At 35.8% G+C, this 17,765-nt stretch overlaps 1 protein-coding gene across 2 annotated transcripts in view; it reads right to left on the bottom strand.

Annotated features, from left to right (window-relative positions):
- Window positions 1-17,765, bottom strand: part of crhr1 (corticotropin releasing hormone receptor 1) — a gene marked incomplete at its 5' end in the record, with an annotated part of 127,732 nt that overhangs the window by 86,855 nt on the left and 23,112 nt on the right. Inside the window, 2 exons of one of the 2 annotated variants that reach the window (XM_079379718.1) lie at window positions 5,142-5,229; window positions 14,931-14,965. In XM_079379718.1, coding sequence (XP_079235844.1) covers window positions 5,142-5,229; window positions 14,931-14,954 — 112 coding nt within the window. The remainder of the gene's footprint in view (window positions 1-5,141; window positions 5,230-14,930; window positions 14,966-17,765) is intronic. The other variant, XM_079379719.1, reaches the window with a different exon arrangement.

Below are 17,765 nucleotides of genomic sequence, written 5' to 3'. Positions count from 1 at the left end.
CGCCCCTTGCGGCGGAATCCTCCTCGCCGCGGGCGGAACATTCATCGCCGTCTCAGGCGGAACGAATTTCTCTTGGGCGGTGGGTAAGGGCGAGCGGCGAATGGCGACCCGTTCTCCCCAAAACGGGTGGCCTGGGTAAGCCGCGACAGGCAGCCTAACATCCCACGCAGAACGGGCAGGGGCGAGCCGCGAACGGCGGCGAGAACCCCCGCAAACGACGGGAACGAGCTCGAGCATCCCAAGCGTTGATCTCGTCTTCAGTTGGCGGTCTGATCTTCTGTAAGGGTTGGTGGTTGTAGAGAAGGGAGCGCTCGACAAAGAATAACAAAAGAGATTTATTTAGCATCAACACACATTACCATTACTAACTTAAGATCAGACAAACACAAAGGCAAAACTGAGGACTTATAAAGGGGCTGGAACAAACGAGGAAACAAGGTAATTGAATCAAACACAGGTGATGAATATAACTAATTAACAAAACTAGGTCAGAAACTAAAACAGGAAGAACCAAATAAAGACAAAAAGGAAACTAAACAAACAGTTCTGTTACACATACAGGGAAGCAAAGCCATTTGAACAGAAAAATGACATGCTCCTGGTACTTCAGTGTTAATTACATAGAGTGGGCTCGGTATTACAGTTAATCACAGCTTTGTCATGAGCACCCTGAACTTTACACATGTTCGGATCTGTGAATTTTGATTTCAGAATTACGTCAATTATGGCTACACAAACAATCATAACATGACACATGACATGAAATCTGATCACTTCAGCTCTTGATATTTTATAGATAATTCTAAAAGAATAAGACCTCCAGTAGACATGACCATCAGCATACTTTTCCCAAATAATATTTTAAGCTGGTTATGTCCTTGTAATCAGTAATGTAATGTATCAGTTAATGTAAAATATTTGCATTTGCTTTACATGTAAGTTTCAGACTCCAGTCGATCAAATTTATTCTCTTGGCAAAAATAAAATAAAAATTAAATTAAATTAAATTAAATTAAATTAAATTAAATTAAATTAAATTAAATTAAATTAAATTAAATTAAATTAAGGTATGTATGTATGTATGTATGTATGTACGTCAGCCAATGAATAAAATAATGACACTCGGAAATGTCAAGTCAAGTGTAAAACAAATTGTTCTAATGATATACATTCAGTCAAGCCTCTGACAAGGTCTGACAAAGAAAATAGATTATTTTTTACAATTTTATATTTATTTACATCATAAATCAATTACTAAATGTAAAAATATATATATATTTATTAATTTAATATAATTTCAGCTGACAAATTAATTTGAAATAAGCCTGCTTCTCTATTCTACTAAACTCTGGAGACCAGTAATAAATGACAAAGCTCTTGACCCATCCTGATACAAACACAAACAGTGCCTTGTAAAACAGCAGGCAGCAATCAAAGGTCAGCTTCTTAAACGACTCTTAAACTTCTCTTCGTCAAGACTCTCAATTAGTATCACTAAGGTTACCACAGACAAACAAATCAGGAAAATCCAGTTAGCCAGAAACACTTGATTAGCCAATTGCACCTCAAAACACAGGCCCTTTTATCCACTCTTTCTCAAAGTGCAGATTGTGCCAATGAGGGTGACATGGGTGTTGTTTTCTGCTAGTTACTGTGAAGTGTTTACTGCCAATTTCAGAACTAGACGGTACAAAACTCTGCGTTTACAAACTGTCCAAAACAATATCAAAGACAGAGACGCTATAAAGAATCAAAGCCAAAGACATAGTTTCTGGTACAGAATACACGCGACACATCCACTCTCATCTGTCCTGAAAGACGGCGTAATTTGAAAATCAATTGTCTTTGAAAGAGTAGGCCACATTTTTGGACCATATGACAATCATTTCAGACACAGATATTCAAAAGATGTTTATATGTGGTACGGGATGCCAGATTTTCTCATGAGAGCACCTAGGAGGGGAAGTAACATTCAACATCATGTCTCTTTGCGTCGATATTGAGCGTGACAGATGGGTTGAAGGTATTACTCGGCATTTCATAATCGTCCCCTCAGGGAACTGCGATCCCTAGACAGCCACATCCCCGGCCTGTTTTCCTTCCTTGCGATGCAGAACACGCAAAATTGAATCTAAGACTGGCAGACACAGAACATCTATTAAAAACTTTTCATCATTCAGCTCAGATAGCCAATGTGAGTTTTTTTATCCAGTGATATTACACAACATTGACTCCTTGGGAGCTCGCAATTGTTGCTCTGGCACCAGCAGGCTTTGTTGCTGCAGCTGTGCTGGAGATTAGTGGTTGAATTCCTCGAGACTTGTGTAATTATATCATCACTTGGTCGAGCCGGCCAGTGAAAGGTTCAGGTTTTACAGGCGTTCAGGACAGATTAATTATCCGTTATATGGTGAGCATTTAAAAATACGATGTTTGGTTTTGTCTTGGAAAATCTTATCTGAAATCACACACAATTTTATTGGTTGTGTTAATGCTGCATGAAGAAAAAATACGACTGTAAGACCAATCAGATATTTGACAGCAACTGCAAATAACTGCTGGTTTAACCAGCTATTGACTCACCGAATGGTTGTAAGGCCCTGTACACATATATAGTTCAGTGGTGTAAACTTGATCCATTAATCTGTCTACCGGATGGATTAGCATGTGTCTGTATTTAAGAGGAAAGCAACGCTAACTTCACCGTATGTGAGAGATTTACTCTTTGAAGTTTTAAGGATGCAGTGCTTGCCAGATTTCACACCAGATTGGTCTCAACTGGCCTGTTATGAATATCTGAACATAGGTTCAACTTTTCAGCAAACTGTAAAATCAAGATCTATAATAACTGAGGTAAAGAGTGTGAAGATATCTTACGATTTTTCTCAAATGATTGTCCAAAACAGCAAAAAGAATGCAGGTTTGCTGCTTTTCTAGTAAAAACACCTTAGTAATTTCACATGTGTTGAGATCTCAAAATATAAAATTTATTAAGATACAAAATTTTAAAATTTACAAAACTCTGTTTTTAAATGTTCCAAAAATGTTTCCAAAAACATGTTTCTAAAATTTCCCTGGCATTGATTGAACTAAATGCTTATTAGTTTTGAATTTTATATCAGAGTTGAATTTTGTAACAACATTATCATTTTTTTTAATCTAAAAACTGTTGGCATTCATGTTTCTCATTAAGTCTCTAAATGGTTAAATATGTTAAATAATTCAGAATAAATGTGAAAAAAAAAAACTTTATAAATTATGATCCCTTTGAAGTTGGAAAACAAAATAATAAAAAGTTTAAACAATACAAAAAACTGTTGGCATCCCCCCGGAGCCGGGTGGAGTACTTTTATGATGGATGGATGCACTTTTTTGAACTTCAGAATCTCGACCCCCATTCACTGCCATTAAAAATCTTGGAAGGGCCAGGGCATTTTTTAATATAACTCAGATTGTATTTGTCTGAAAGAAGAATGTCATAGAACGGCTGAAGCGTGAGTAAATCATGGGGTAACTTTCATTTTTGGGTGAACTATTTAAATGGTTAATATATGAACTCAAAATAAATGTGGGAAAATTTTTTATTAACTTTATAAATTGTGATCTCTTAGAAGTTAGAAAACAAAACAATAAAAGGTTTACACAATCATAAAAAAATGTTGACATCCATATTTCTTATTTCCAAAATTTTGCTGGTTATTATTCAGGAATGATGCCTGTATTCCAAAAAAGAACACTAATTTAAGGTCAATCAAACATTTTTGCAGAGCATACGTGGCCATAGTAAATTTCAGTTCTCTGCTCTCTGAAACAAGCATCCGCTGTGCAAAATACCAGCAGCTACTTAAAAAATTTTAAATAAAATTTTAACCAATTGCTCCATGCAAACTAACTAGACAGAAATTAAATTATTATTAAATTAAATGACCCTGGTTTTTGTTACGGTCAATTTCTGTTGGTATGATTGGCAATCAAAAGTTTTTCTAAGACCAAATTATGTGGGGAATGCTATCTGCATTAGATTTTATTGCTCTAAACTCCGGCTAAATGTCATCCATTGTCTCATTTTTTGGCTATTTTTTTTTTTTCATAAAGAGACACAGTTGATCCTCAAATGAAACATACAACTTACACTATTGTTTAAAAGCAACCATGGAGCAATTTTCTCAGTTTAGTGAACAAAACTCAAGCCTTAAACAAAGATTACAAATATTACTCTTTAAACGTAATATTTGCAGGTGAAAAACTGTACATAGAAAATCTGTTACATCTTTCCCTAAAATTTAAGGCCAATTCAGCCTCGCTAAGCCTTTGCAAAGCTCTGAACGCAAACAGATCTGTGGTGTATTCCAGCATTCTTGCATTAGTGCTCGATTTACCCTTCTGCTTCAACTGCAAACCAAAATAAACCCTAGTAAGTCTTGGGCTTTTCAAAGCAGTGTCAAAAACAGAAAACTGAATCCAGCCATCACAACTTTCAACTCTTTATATTGCCTTTTCTGAGCAATAAGAGTTATGTTTGTCATGCATGATGTTTTGTCTAAACTGAAAAATAACCGTCAATAACTCTTGCTGCACCCTGTCCCCTTTGGTGATACGGAAAAATGAGTTCAGAGTACAGAACATAAAAGCATTAAACCAGGGCTACTCAGCTTTAGAGAACTCAAGGGCCTCACTCCTAATATTTATAGTATTTTTTTTATTAAAGAGTTTGTTATTTACTCACCCTTATGTTGTGGAACATGACTTTATTTTGTGGAACATAAAAGAAGATTTTCGGAAGAATTTCTTTACAGTGAAAGTCTATGGGGTCCAAAACAACATTGTACCACATTGACTCTCAATTCACAGATAAAACTATTTTTAAAAAAATATTCTCCTGTAAATGTGTTCAGAAAAGGTTCTCAAGGTCAACAGAACCCGTTTTCAGATGTACTGGTGATATGCAGCTTAACCACAATCCCATCAGCCGCCATGACAATTTGTTGACAATTTATCAATACCTCAAATGGGAGACCATTAACACCAGAGGCCATTAAATTGACTCGTGTAACTGATCTATGACCACACTTCCCAAACCAAATCTAAACTCTTATATACCACAAAGCAAAATCGGTTTAAGATCAGTTATGGAGACTTACCTGTAAGATTTGTAGAGAGCAGGAGCAGAGCATCGCAGGTCAGGTCAGCTGTTGCCCTGGAGATTAGCGTCATCCAGATGGTCAACACCTGCAACGGTGGTGCAAAGAAAGGAAATTTGTGGAGGGAAAAGAAAAGTGTGGCTTTAGCATCCATCTGGATATCCAGAAGGAGACAGCACACAATAGAAAAGTAAAGCATGTCAGCATCTGTCTCATGCTAATGCAGGTACGCTTGTCACATGCTTGTGCTTGTGAAGTCATATGCTAGCTATGTGTGAGGAACAGACTGAAATTTAAGTTATTTTCGAAAACGTGAAACTTTACTTTCTCACTGCTTAATTGGTTACCTGTAAAACCTTACATTTATCCAAAGATAAATTGCTTATTTACAAGGAAAGTCTACAAAATAAATTGCATTTTAATTTAGAGGCCCATGAAATTAGATTTAGTATTTCCCAAATTCTATGTTTTCCATTTTATTTTTATTCTTTGGGTTATATTTTAAGTTATAATAATAAAAAAAAGCATTAAAATTTATAAAATTAATTAAGATTCTAAAAATGTAAGAAATGTTTCTAAATGAAATCAAAATGAAATCAAATTCAATTCAATTCAATTAAAGTTTACATTCATTTTCTGTATACTTGTATCTCTATAAAAACAAGAAAAATATGGAAAAAAATCTTGGTTGTCTGAAACAAACAAACGAATTAATTAATTTTATAATTATTCTTATTACTCAGAGAGGTACATTTTATAATAATAATAACAATATATAATTTCTTCAAGTTAAACTGGACTTTTATTTTGGTGGTTTGTTGTGAAGACCTTTGTGTTGCAGTTTGTATTTTAGCATAGCTGTTATCAAATGAAACAGCTTTGGATATGAAGTTTATGTAAAGTGAGATGGCAGACACTGAAAATACCATGAATCTCACACATGTATAATGTAGTGTATGTGTATTCGTGTAGTGAATGTGCACATGTATGTGTAGTGTAAGCTAAATTATCATCAATATCATGAATAAATATAGATTTAAATGTACTTCCCTGCTCTAACTGTAGGTTTACATGGACTTTAAAATTTCACATTTCAATCAAACTAAATTTATTACTAATTTGTCTATTAAAATTGTAATGTGAAATCTTCAGTCCAACTGATTTAGTTTAGACTCTTTAGACTCAGACCAGTCAGTTTTGTTTCATCGTCAGACTAAACTGCAGCAGATGTTTGCTGTATTTATTGTATGTGCTAAATATTTCTAATTCAGTTTCTTATTTTATAGGGACAGTTCTCAATCTCATCAACGATGTAGCACTTCATTGCATTGCAGATATTTTATACTAAATTCTTTCCAACTTTGATTTTAAAAAGATTTAAGCTCCAAGATTTAAAAGATTTAATACCCAGGAGACCAGGGCTTTCGTTTCAACATTCATGTTCAGGAAATAAGAGGGAAAAATCACAGATGTGACCCTTGTGCCCTAACATCAAGCAGGCTAAATGATTCCCTCTAACCAAACTAAATGCAATTTATAATTTTCAAGCAGAATCCATTAGATATGTTTGACTAAACCACAGCTTTAAGACTAATGGCTCTTTGAACAGCGAGAGAGGCGGTGAGGTTGTGCCTGTGCTTGATTTGCTGTTATGTGACTGTCTCTAATTCATAGACCTGGATACAAATAACCTTACAGCATACAAATCCCACACAAAGAATAGGGATGAATGAAATGATATCACCTTCCTAAAATAGAAATGGACAGCAGTATATGACTGAAACCAACACACTGCACTTCTGTTCTCAAAGGGCTTGAGGCCTTTAGTCATAAAGTTTGCAAAGGACCCACATGGTCACATGACCTCTAAGAGCTTTCAGGGACAGCTGGATGATCCTTCCACACCCCATAATGAAACCATGAAAATTTATACCACCACCACAGACTCATTATGTCAACGGAAGCATTGTCATGCCGAGTGAGTTCTTTCAGCTAAGCGCAAAAAATTTTACTAGCTTTACAAAAATGATTGAAAGCTCCCAGTGGTGTGAGGTGAACAGCCCGCTGTCTTCTGGTCCCTGACCTCCGTCACATGAGGACAGGTTTACAGAGTTCAGTGTTGACAGCTCTAAAGACCGTCTGCAGCACATACTCGAGCTAGCAGGAGACAAACCAGGACTGAGGAGGGAAAAACGGAAGAAATACAGCCCCTGGTGTGTTTTACGAGCTGGCAGACTAACACTCCTCTTGCTGGTCGGCTGCTGGCTCACTCGCCAGTAATCTTCTTGAAGCCTTGAACTGCCTTTCCTCAGGTCGTTCCAGAAACATCCCAAATGCTCATTTTATTTTATTTCCCCAGCTCTCCCAATCCCTCCGCTGTCTCTTTCACAGACTTCATCCAGACTGGCTTGTTCCAAAAGGGCGCTGAAGGCTGGTTTCGCGTCAAGGGATGGTTGTGCCTTCAGACTTTCCTGTCACTTGGAACAGATTCACTTCATCACCCTCAGCCACCAACACTGGAGGGCCATTGTATAACCCATGTGCCGGACAGGATTACCCATGAGGGGTTCGAGCCATACTGTACGCACACAATAGTTTGACAAACAGCTAGAGAGTTTCGTGCTGACATGACCATCAGTGGAGTGACTAGCCAAAAGTAGTGGCGCTACTAACTACATTTTGCAGTAGCCTGACAGCAGTTAAGCTCTATCCAATAGTGTAACGTGTCCGGTAACAGTCTCCTACTTATGAAGTATTCAGAAATCTGATTAGTTTAAGTGGTTCAGTTCATTCAAGTGATTCATTTAAAATAACTTATTCAAACAAACGACTCTGACAAACAAAGGACAATTGACAGAATTTCTAGAAAAAAAAAATTTTTTTTATATATATATATATATATATATATATATATATATATATATATATATATATATATATTAGGGGTGTAACAATACGCAAATTCGTATTGAACTGTTCGGTACGAGGCTTTTGGTTCGGTACGCATTACAAACCGAACAATTCATTGGACTAATCCTATTACGTTTGGAAAATAAAGTGTGTGATATATAATGTTCTCAGTGCCACTGAGCTCAACAAGGCAGCCCAAACGACGTAACAGGCAATGTGCTGTCTGCCCTGCGATAGCCTCCCCTTGCTGGGGTGCGTCGAAAGACGATGACCTTGTATCGACGATAGCCAGAGGTATTGTCAAAAACATTACAGTATTTGGCATTTCCAATGTAGGCTTGTTACATTCTTATTTTTATTAGACCTATTATTATTATGAAGTTACTTTTATTAATAAATTAAAATTATAATTAATTTGCCCCGCAATAATTACCACATAACTGACACGCTTGAGGATAAGATTAGGCTATTTACTCCTCAAGTAAAATGTTTTAAAAAGGTATTTAGATATATTAGGCTATACAACAAATTATAGCTAGTCCTATAATTAAAATATTAACACTGCAGTTATCAATAAAAATCAATGAAATAAAAATCTTTTATTTCAAGCACTGACTTTCAAAAACAACCTGTTTAACACAAAATACGTTTCTTCTCTTTTTTTTTCTTTTTCACTATGCAAGGGCCACAAGAGAAATATTAAGTGAATAAATGCAAACAGCTATAGCCTATATCGTTATCAGCATATGCTGAAGTAGATTCGTCTCTCGTCTTCTCTGAGAGAATAAGCGGCGTCAGATGCCGAAAGCTCCGTCATTACTCCATCGTTCCGTTTTTACTTTCACTTTCTGCTTATAGTAAATTGACTGAGATTAAGATGTTCACCGGCATAAATATTGCGCAAAGTTTGCACGCGTGCTTGTTTGATATCCATTAGCTTACATTTATGGTTTAAAACAGAAATATTTCCAACATTGCGATGTAACCAATTACTCCGCCCCCCCTTATCGAAAACGTACCGAACCGTGACACCACCACTTTTGTTGTTTTGTTTAATATGCTGCTGTGTAACCAACCAACCAAACAAATAAATAATTAATTAAATCAATGTGTCTGAAAAGGACAAAAATAAAACTAACAATTCAAATAAATAAATACATAAATGTGTTTGAAAGAGATAAAAAATAAAACTGCCACCACAATGAATGAATGAATCAATCAATGAATGAATGATAGGGATAAATATAAAACTAACACTGAAATGAATGAATGAATGAATGAATGAATGAATGAATGAATGAATGATGTGGAAAAATATAAAAATAACACATGAATGAATGAATGAATGAATGAATGAATGAATGAATGTAAAACTAATTCTGAAATGAATGAGTGAATGAGTGAATGAATGGTGGGGATAAATATAAAACTAACACTGGAATGAATTAATGAATGATGGAGATAAATATAAAAATAACACTGAAATGAATGAATGAATGAATGAAAGAATGATAGGGATAATAAAAACCTATCACTGAAATGAATGAATGAATGAATATAAAATCAAAAATATTAAAACATGTCATTATATATGAATCAAAATGCAATCTAGGACATAAAGCAATATATATATCAAAATCTATCCGCACTTAACATTTTCTTCAAACAATACTTCCTTGTTCAACCAGTTTCACCGCATTGCCCATACTGGTTTGGCTGGTGAACTGCACCAGCTAGACAAGCACCAAACCAGCACTAGCCAGCATAAACAAGCCTCGGCCAGCATATGAATTCATGCACATCTAAACTCATCTTTTCAACAACAGTGCTTTTTGGTCTTGCTCTCAAAGCCCAGTACTTAAACATCCTTGATCTCCTTCAAAAGTAAGAACAGTACAAAACACACATTACAGTTCATTATCAAAGCACCCCAGACTCCACAGGGAAGCTCTTAAGCACCTCTCTGATACTCCTCCTAAGAGACTGTGGAGAACAGAGCTAATGAAAAGGCATCAGGCCCAGAAATGAGCTACTGTTGTCCTAGTATACCTTCCCTACATGCTGTAGGTGTGACACCTCACATTTCAAACAAAGGCCACTCTGTCTAACCTTACGGCCTTTACCTCATTTTGCCTCCTTCTGTCTCCCTTAAGAAACTCTTCAGATTGGCCTCGAAAGAACACCCAGCTGCGAAGCAGAACCGAGAGCTCCCCTATCACACACATACAGGGCCGGTCCCTGAAGAACAGTGGACGAGGAAAGACTACAAACTGCTTGAGAGGAGCAAGAAAGCTTTAGCAGAACCCCAGGTCTTTTAACAAATCAAGGATGAATGCAATGGGACACTGGGAAAATGGGCCTTGTGGGATAAAAAGCTCTGCAGCTATCTGAAATGAGCTGATAAGTGAGGGAAAATATAAGACCATGAGGAAATTAGATGATACTAAACAGCCATTACTTGAGGAATCACAGGCCTCATTCTCCTGAAAAGTAGTGTCAGAAAGGTCTCTTGGTTTACGATCTATGATCATAAGACCACATGAATAGAATAAATGCATGCCTTATAACTGCCTCTAACTCCTCTCAAGCTATTTTTTTGGTCATATTAACTACCAAAGCCCCATGAGCAAGGTTCAAGTACCCTTCACTGACCAGAAATGTGTTTGTTTTAACTATTTATAATGGATATCATTTAGCATTATCACTAATGTTGTTCAAGTGGCCATTATGACGATGATTCACTTTTAAAACTGTACTTTATGATTGCTTATCATTTTTCCATAAAAACATTTTTTTTTTAAACTAATAAATGTTAAAAATAACAATGATAAAATTAAATAAAATGATAAAGTTAGTACAAATAAAATAAAAAATACATATATTTTCATTTTAAATATAAATGTTAAAATAGATGTTATAATAAATGTTATGTAATAAATAACCTATGTAATAAATGTTATAATAAAATAAAATGATAAAATATGTACATATGAAAAAAATATGTAAAAAATAAATGTAATAAATAAATAAACAAACCTCGCCGACAATCTCAGAATGCTTGAGCTTCTTATCACGAGTTTTTGGTCAATAAACATTCCCCGAAAAAGACCTGACGGCAAATTATTTGTACATAAAATCTAGATAATAAAGGTCAGCATCAATTGCAGTCTTTGTGTGTAAGAATTTAATTAACCGTCATGAAATATCATCCACAGATCATATGATAAATTGACCCATTTAATTTATTTTCTTGAATAGGTATTTAAAACAAATGACAGCACATTTAAGTCATTATTTCTCTTTTTCTACATTTAACACAGGAAATCTGAAACCTCTGGAACATCCTAGCACTCTCTGGGGTATACTTTGGGAATGACTGGTATTAGATGCTTGGTTAAAACAGAAATGAGATGTGACGGAATTCCCCATATGCTTTGGCACAGTATATAAACTATTTATAAGGCAATGATATATGAAAGATCGCATCTTAGTAAATTTACCTAATGCCTCTTAACCTTTGCTTTCCATCTTCCCCATTGTGACTTGCAAATAGGATGTAAAGGAAATGCAATTTCAACTCCCACCCCTAGCACTGATCTGTATTCTAGCAGAACTTTATAAGTCTGGCTCTTTAGAAGCCATTGTTGAGCAGCTTAGAGCAGATCAAATTCTATCCAGCATTGCCTGTATGTTTCTCCGAGGCAGGTCTATTTTGGGCAGAGAATCAAACATCTAATCCTCCTTACAGTCCAAGAGGATAAAAAAGCCACATTTTAACTAGCTATGTCCAAACTACACTGAACGATATCTGCTTCTTTCCTTCTGACTCTGTCTTGCCATCTCTGCCTGCACTTTTCTACTCTCTCTATTTCCACCCTCCAGTTGCTCTTGATGCTGAACTTTTTCAGATTAAATCCGACAGACTGAACGCGCAGTTGGAGAGGAAAGGTCCAGTTGTGCTGTTGTGTGCATTACGGCAAAGCCTTTCTAGGAAACAATAACCAGACTTAGTCACAAGTGTCTTATCGCTGTCATGCAGAGTTCAAGATGGTACAGCTATTCGACTCAGTCCAAAACCTAGGTTAGGGTATTAGATATTTTGTTAAAAAAACGGATGCAAGTTACAATAAAAAGGAAAATGTAACAGAGGCTTTATTCATAATGCAATGAAAAAATGTTTCAAAGTGAAAATGTTACAAAAGATTTCTATTTCAAATAAATGCTGTTCTTTTGACTTTCTATTAATCAAAGAATCCTGAAAAAGATCATGGTTTCCACAAAATATGAAGCAGTGAAGATATGAAGAAACATTTCTTGAACACCAAATCAGCAAATTAGAATTATTTCTGAAGGATCATGTGACACTGACATCACAGGAATAAATGACATTTTAAAATACATTAAACATTGAAAAGTTATTTTAAAACTGTAATAATATTTCACACTATTACTATTTTTATTGTGTATTTGATCAAATAAATGCAGCCATGGTGAACGTAAGACACTTCGTGTAGGGATAGTATACAGACTTCAGATAGTTCTCTTATGATTTATTCAACGTCAACTTTCTTTCTTCTGTTGATTATAAAATATAATAATGTGGGTAACCACTGTTTGGTTATTCAAAATATCTTCATTTGTGTTCAGCAGAAGACAGAAACTCATACAGGTTTGGTACAATTTGATAGTGAGTAAATCATGACAGAAGTTTCTTTTTTCGATGTAGGCCTACTATCCCTTTAATGTTTAAAAAAAATCAATACTTAAAAAGAATAAATCTTACAGACTCCAAATGTTTGGTACTTTATGTTTTCAACACCAGGATTGGAAAGGTGATATAAACAGTCAAATGTTCCAGTGCAGTTACATTCCATCAGAACTTTTGGAACACTTCTTGTCCAATCAAATCAATGGACTGAAACTAACTGTTGCATAAAATCTTAATGACAAACCCTGGCACTAAAGTAGTTACTGCTAATGAGAACACTATGATTTTCAGAAGACCAGAAGAACAACACTATTACATGTATGCAATGCTTTGCATTTTTTGCTCTTTCGAGGTTCCCACATTTGTTAAGGCTGCTCTGTGTCTGTTCAAAATTCTGTGTAAAGACAGAATGCCGCATAAACGACTAAATTATGCCTGCCCACCGCAACCCTATAGTAAAAGTGTCATTGGTTATCATTGCTGTTTAAAGGCGTCATGCCACCTCTGTTCAGCATTAAACAGTCTGCGCTTCTGTGCCATCTCTGCAGTGTTGGGTACCAGCAAGCTGATATGGGAGATACTAGATATCCATTTACTAAGCTTATAAATTATAAAATTTAGCTTTCAAAGAGGTTACAATTGAGTTTAACGCTGCAGTTTGGGTTAGGAGCAACAGATGGAGCAATAAAGTCTTTTGCAAAATTGTGTTCTGGACAGCTATGTAACATATCAATCATTCCAAAAAAAAAAAAATATAGGACTATAGGACTGTGACATTATTAGTATTCATACAGGAATTATTGTACACATACTGTACATTTTCATATGTTTGAACAGACTCTAAAACATGCAATACATGTCAACATATTGATAGCATCTAAAATGCAAAAGTTTTTTTTTTTATATATAAATAAACAACTTTAGAGACTTACAAACACAAACAATTCATTTTAAGTTCCCAGAATATTATATTTGCGAATTAATGGGTTGATATTATTGTATTGTTATTATTTTTTGTGAATGGCCTTACTGTCTAGTCTTATCTGTATTTCATTAATAAATTACTTTTAAAATATGTATCTTTAAGCAAAAATGCACCATTGTTTTCTTTAAAAGTAGAGTCCTGGAATCAGTAAACTCTATTTATGTAATTTCTCTAGTCATCAGAAGATATGCATGTCTCTAAAGTTGTCTATATATAAAAGTATTTACAATTTAGATGCTTTCCAGCAAACTTTGCTAATAAGGCATCTATTTCCAGCTCAGTGCAATATTAAAATGACTATTAATAAAGCATTTCATTTGTGAATAAATAAATATTTCAGTGCTGAGGTTTAGTAGAACACATATTATGCAAAACTATCTCACCAATCTGACTCAGTTCATTTGAATTTCTGGCGCTGGAGAGTCTGTTCTCATAACATTAACGACAACAACCGTAAGCGGTGTGTTGACCCTGTTTCGCAGTTGTTTGAAATTCGATATTATATTTTGTGGTCAGTTCTCTGAGGTCAGCTGAGGAGGCTGGCAGCGGTTCTCTGGCAGCAGTGTTGTTAAAGTGTAATCCTGCTCTAACAATAGCCTTTAACACACAAGAACAGCACACGTAGCGGTGCGTTCCACCCGCTTCTCCTCTGTCCACTGGCTCAGCCTGCGCTGAAACAAATGGCTTGATTGGCTGGAGCCAGCCGTTGTGCTGTCTAAAGCATAAACCCGAATCCTTCCAGTAAAGACTGCACGACGGGCTGCTGAGCCACAGGCGCTGGAGATCGCCAGCCAGCAAAGGAAGGATGATCTTGGGATACAAAGGCTAGAAATCCAAGGGATTGATGCCAGCCTGCTGGTTGAAAGCGCAAAGCCAGTGTGATCCCACAGCTCCATCTGACAAGTTCAGTCTTTGGGGGATTTAAATCTGAGGGCCAGAGGTACTATAAAGGCAGTTTATTAAATGTTCTGTGGGTTAATAGAACTGCGTGTAGCTTATGTCACTGATCACTGATATACTCTCGAGCCTTCAAATCTTAAAGGTACATGCTTTCTAGACTGCTACGAAGCAAGGTTATGATTGGTAACACAAACTATTCTGAAGACCAAAACCTTTAGTGAAATTAAAATTAAACAGACACTATAAATGTATAAATGTGCAATTAATAAACAAAAACATGGCTGACCTTGAAAAATGCAGTCGACATCATGCTATGATAATCTGTAAAAAATGAAATAAACAAATAAATAAATAAATAGTTATGTATGCACTCAAACACATTTTCGCTCCCATTAAAATGCATACAGTATATACATTTATAAGTGATTTTCCAAAAATTACAAAATATTAGAAAAAAAAAAAAAAGCCTATTTATAAATAAATAAAAATAAGCTTACAGAGATTCAGTGATCATTACCTGGAAAGCTTCCACTTTCCACGATTAAGAGCTACTACAACTGGAAGTATACACAGATTTGGATATATATATATATATCCATATATACCACAGTTAAACAGCTGCCAGATATATTAAGAACCGTTCACAGCATGTATCACAGTTTGATACATGATGTTGTGATTTATCGTATTGTGTACAGATACATACAGTCACAGACTCACACAGACAATCTTAATTTGCCTCTCAATCATAATTTGCCTCACAGACACAATTAACCAGGGATCCTTTTTAAGGATCTTAAAATACAGTCTTGCATTTACCAACAGTAACATTCAATAGAATAAAGTGGGTTTACGTGGCAATTTAAGCTATGTGGCAATTTAAGAATTGTGGTCCACTTCTCTTCAATCCTTTTTTTATCCGATAGGTGTTTGTCAATGTGACTTCAGACTTTTACAATTCAACACACTGCCATTCACCTGCTCCTGAATGTCTTAGTGCCAAGCCACAGACCACACCATGACCATATGGCCTGGTATGAGATGCCAAAGCAGGAGAAAGAGAACACAAGAAAGTAGTGAATAAAAAAAATTAGAATACTGGAATCAAATAATTTTCTAGATGTGGGTTTACATTACAATTTTTAGACGTCTACATTAATTTGCCAATGTAGATGGAATGCTGTACTACAATACCAGTGTCTGTCTCTGAAAGCAGCCCACAGGCTGCCCACAGTCCATTCAGTGCCATACATATTGCACACAAACCTAGAAAGCACTTTCTCTGTGTGGAAAACTGTTTGGTTGACTTTACACAACCTTGATACAGTTTTGAAGATGAATCAATCACTGGAAGTTACTAATAACAATGTTGCTATATATTCATAATCAGAAATGTTAAAAAGAATAAACAAACAGAATAAAAAGTATTATTAAAAATATCCATTTTATTCCAGGTCCCATAATGGTTTTGTGCAACTAACAGACTAAAATTTAAGTCTTCATTCATTGATAATCATAATTAAATCCTATATTACTGAAGTCAGTATGTTGTACCCGAGAACTGGATCAACCCATGAATGATTCGCTCAAACCAGTTTTAGTAAATTACATCATTATTTATTGAAAAGGTCTGACTCAAAGTAATGAACTGTTCACAAATCATACATTCATGATTCTTTTTTTTTTTTTCAATTTAATGTGTCCTTAATAAAATAATTTTAATTTCTTTCAATAAATAAATCAATAAAATCTTACTGACCCCAAAACTTTTGAACAGTGATGTATACTGCTACTTTTCTTAGTTGATGTCAATATAGTAAATAATTTCCAAAATGTGGTCTGTTTCTCTCACGAAGCTATCCTATAGCAACAGAGGACTTGGAAAATAGCTCACATGTCATTTCCATGACACATTTATGGTGCTTTTGTGTCATTTTGGAGCTTGACAGGAGAACAAATTGAGTATAAACACCTCTCAGCACAGATGTGCTTGCGCCTGCGGTGAATCATGAAGTGATTCGCCAGAGAGCATGAGTCAAACAAGGCTTAACTCACACACAATGCTAAGACAGCATCCCTACCAACTGCTGATTTCATTTGTAAGGATTTTTAAAACCATTTTTAATTGTTGTTAAAAGAAACAACACTACATTAAATTCATTCAAAACTCATTAGAAACACTGGTAGGGATTAATCACAAGTCTCTTAACTTCGATAAAGATATTTCTTTACCATCCTTACCCAATACTAAGCACATGATGCATGACCCCTGGAGATAAAAAGACAAAAGCATGGCTTGGAGACAGACAGACAGACCCCTTATTAGAGCAATTCCTAGCAAAAAGTGAACACAGAGTGATTGTTCCTCACAGCCATATGTGCTTCTAGTCAGGCTCAGTGCTTTTCCTCAAAAGGATGCCCTGGGATGATATTTTGCTTGCAACGAAACGTCAACATCGCTAGTTAACGAAATGCGTCATCACTACTTAGAGACATGCAATCCTCTACACTTAAAATGCTCGGCCCATCCTTTCCGTCTACTGTTCTGAAACCAGCGAGTGACTCATGGGTGTTAATTTGGAAAGGGTGCAAGAAAACAGCTCTCCCCATCTATCTTGGGCTGGCTTAAACGGCCAGGAAGATGGACGGGGGTGGGTGTCACTCTTTTTCACACAGTGATGATGATGCATCTTCATCTGCCCACAGAAAGCACGCTCCTGTCTCTTCATCTGCTTTAATGACTGGTCTGGTTGGCGAGGATGTCTCATATGCACATGCCGTCGTGTATGTGTGATTAGCTCATATGCGTTTGATTAGTTGCGCGTAATTAGCATGCAGAAGCTTTGTCGTGGGCGACAATAAACAGTGCATGTGTGCGAGCATGCAATTTGGTTTTTAACCTCTGCCGCTTGTCGATTGATTGGCTGCCTGATTGAATGCCTCCAGCACTGCGGTCCTCTGCTATGTGATTGGTGGAGGGAGAGAGAGTAGCTCGGTTTAATTAAATTGACATTAATTAATGAGCTCTGCGACTCAAAACCATGAAGATCATAAATTACTTGCAGGGCAAAAATAAGCGCCCTGACGATGACCTCAGTTTTTTGGTGCTTTTAAGTCTGTC

The sequence above is a fragment of the Barbus barbus genome, assembly GCF_936440315.1.
Source record: "Barbus barbus genome assembly, chromosome: 3".
Classification (NCBI taxonomy): domain Eukaryota; kingdom Metazoa; phylum Chordata; class Actinopteri; order Cypriniformes; family Cyprinidae; genus Barbus; species Barbus barbus.
This window is presented reverse-complemented; position numbering and strand designations above follow the sequence as displayed.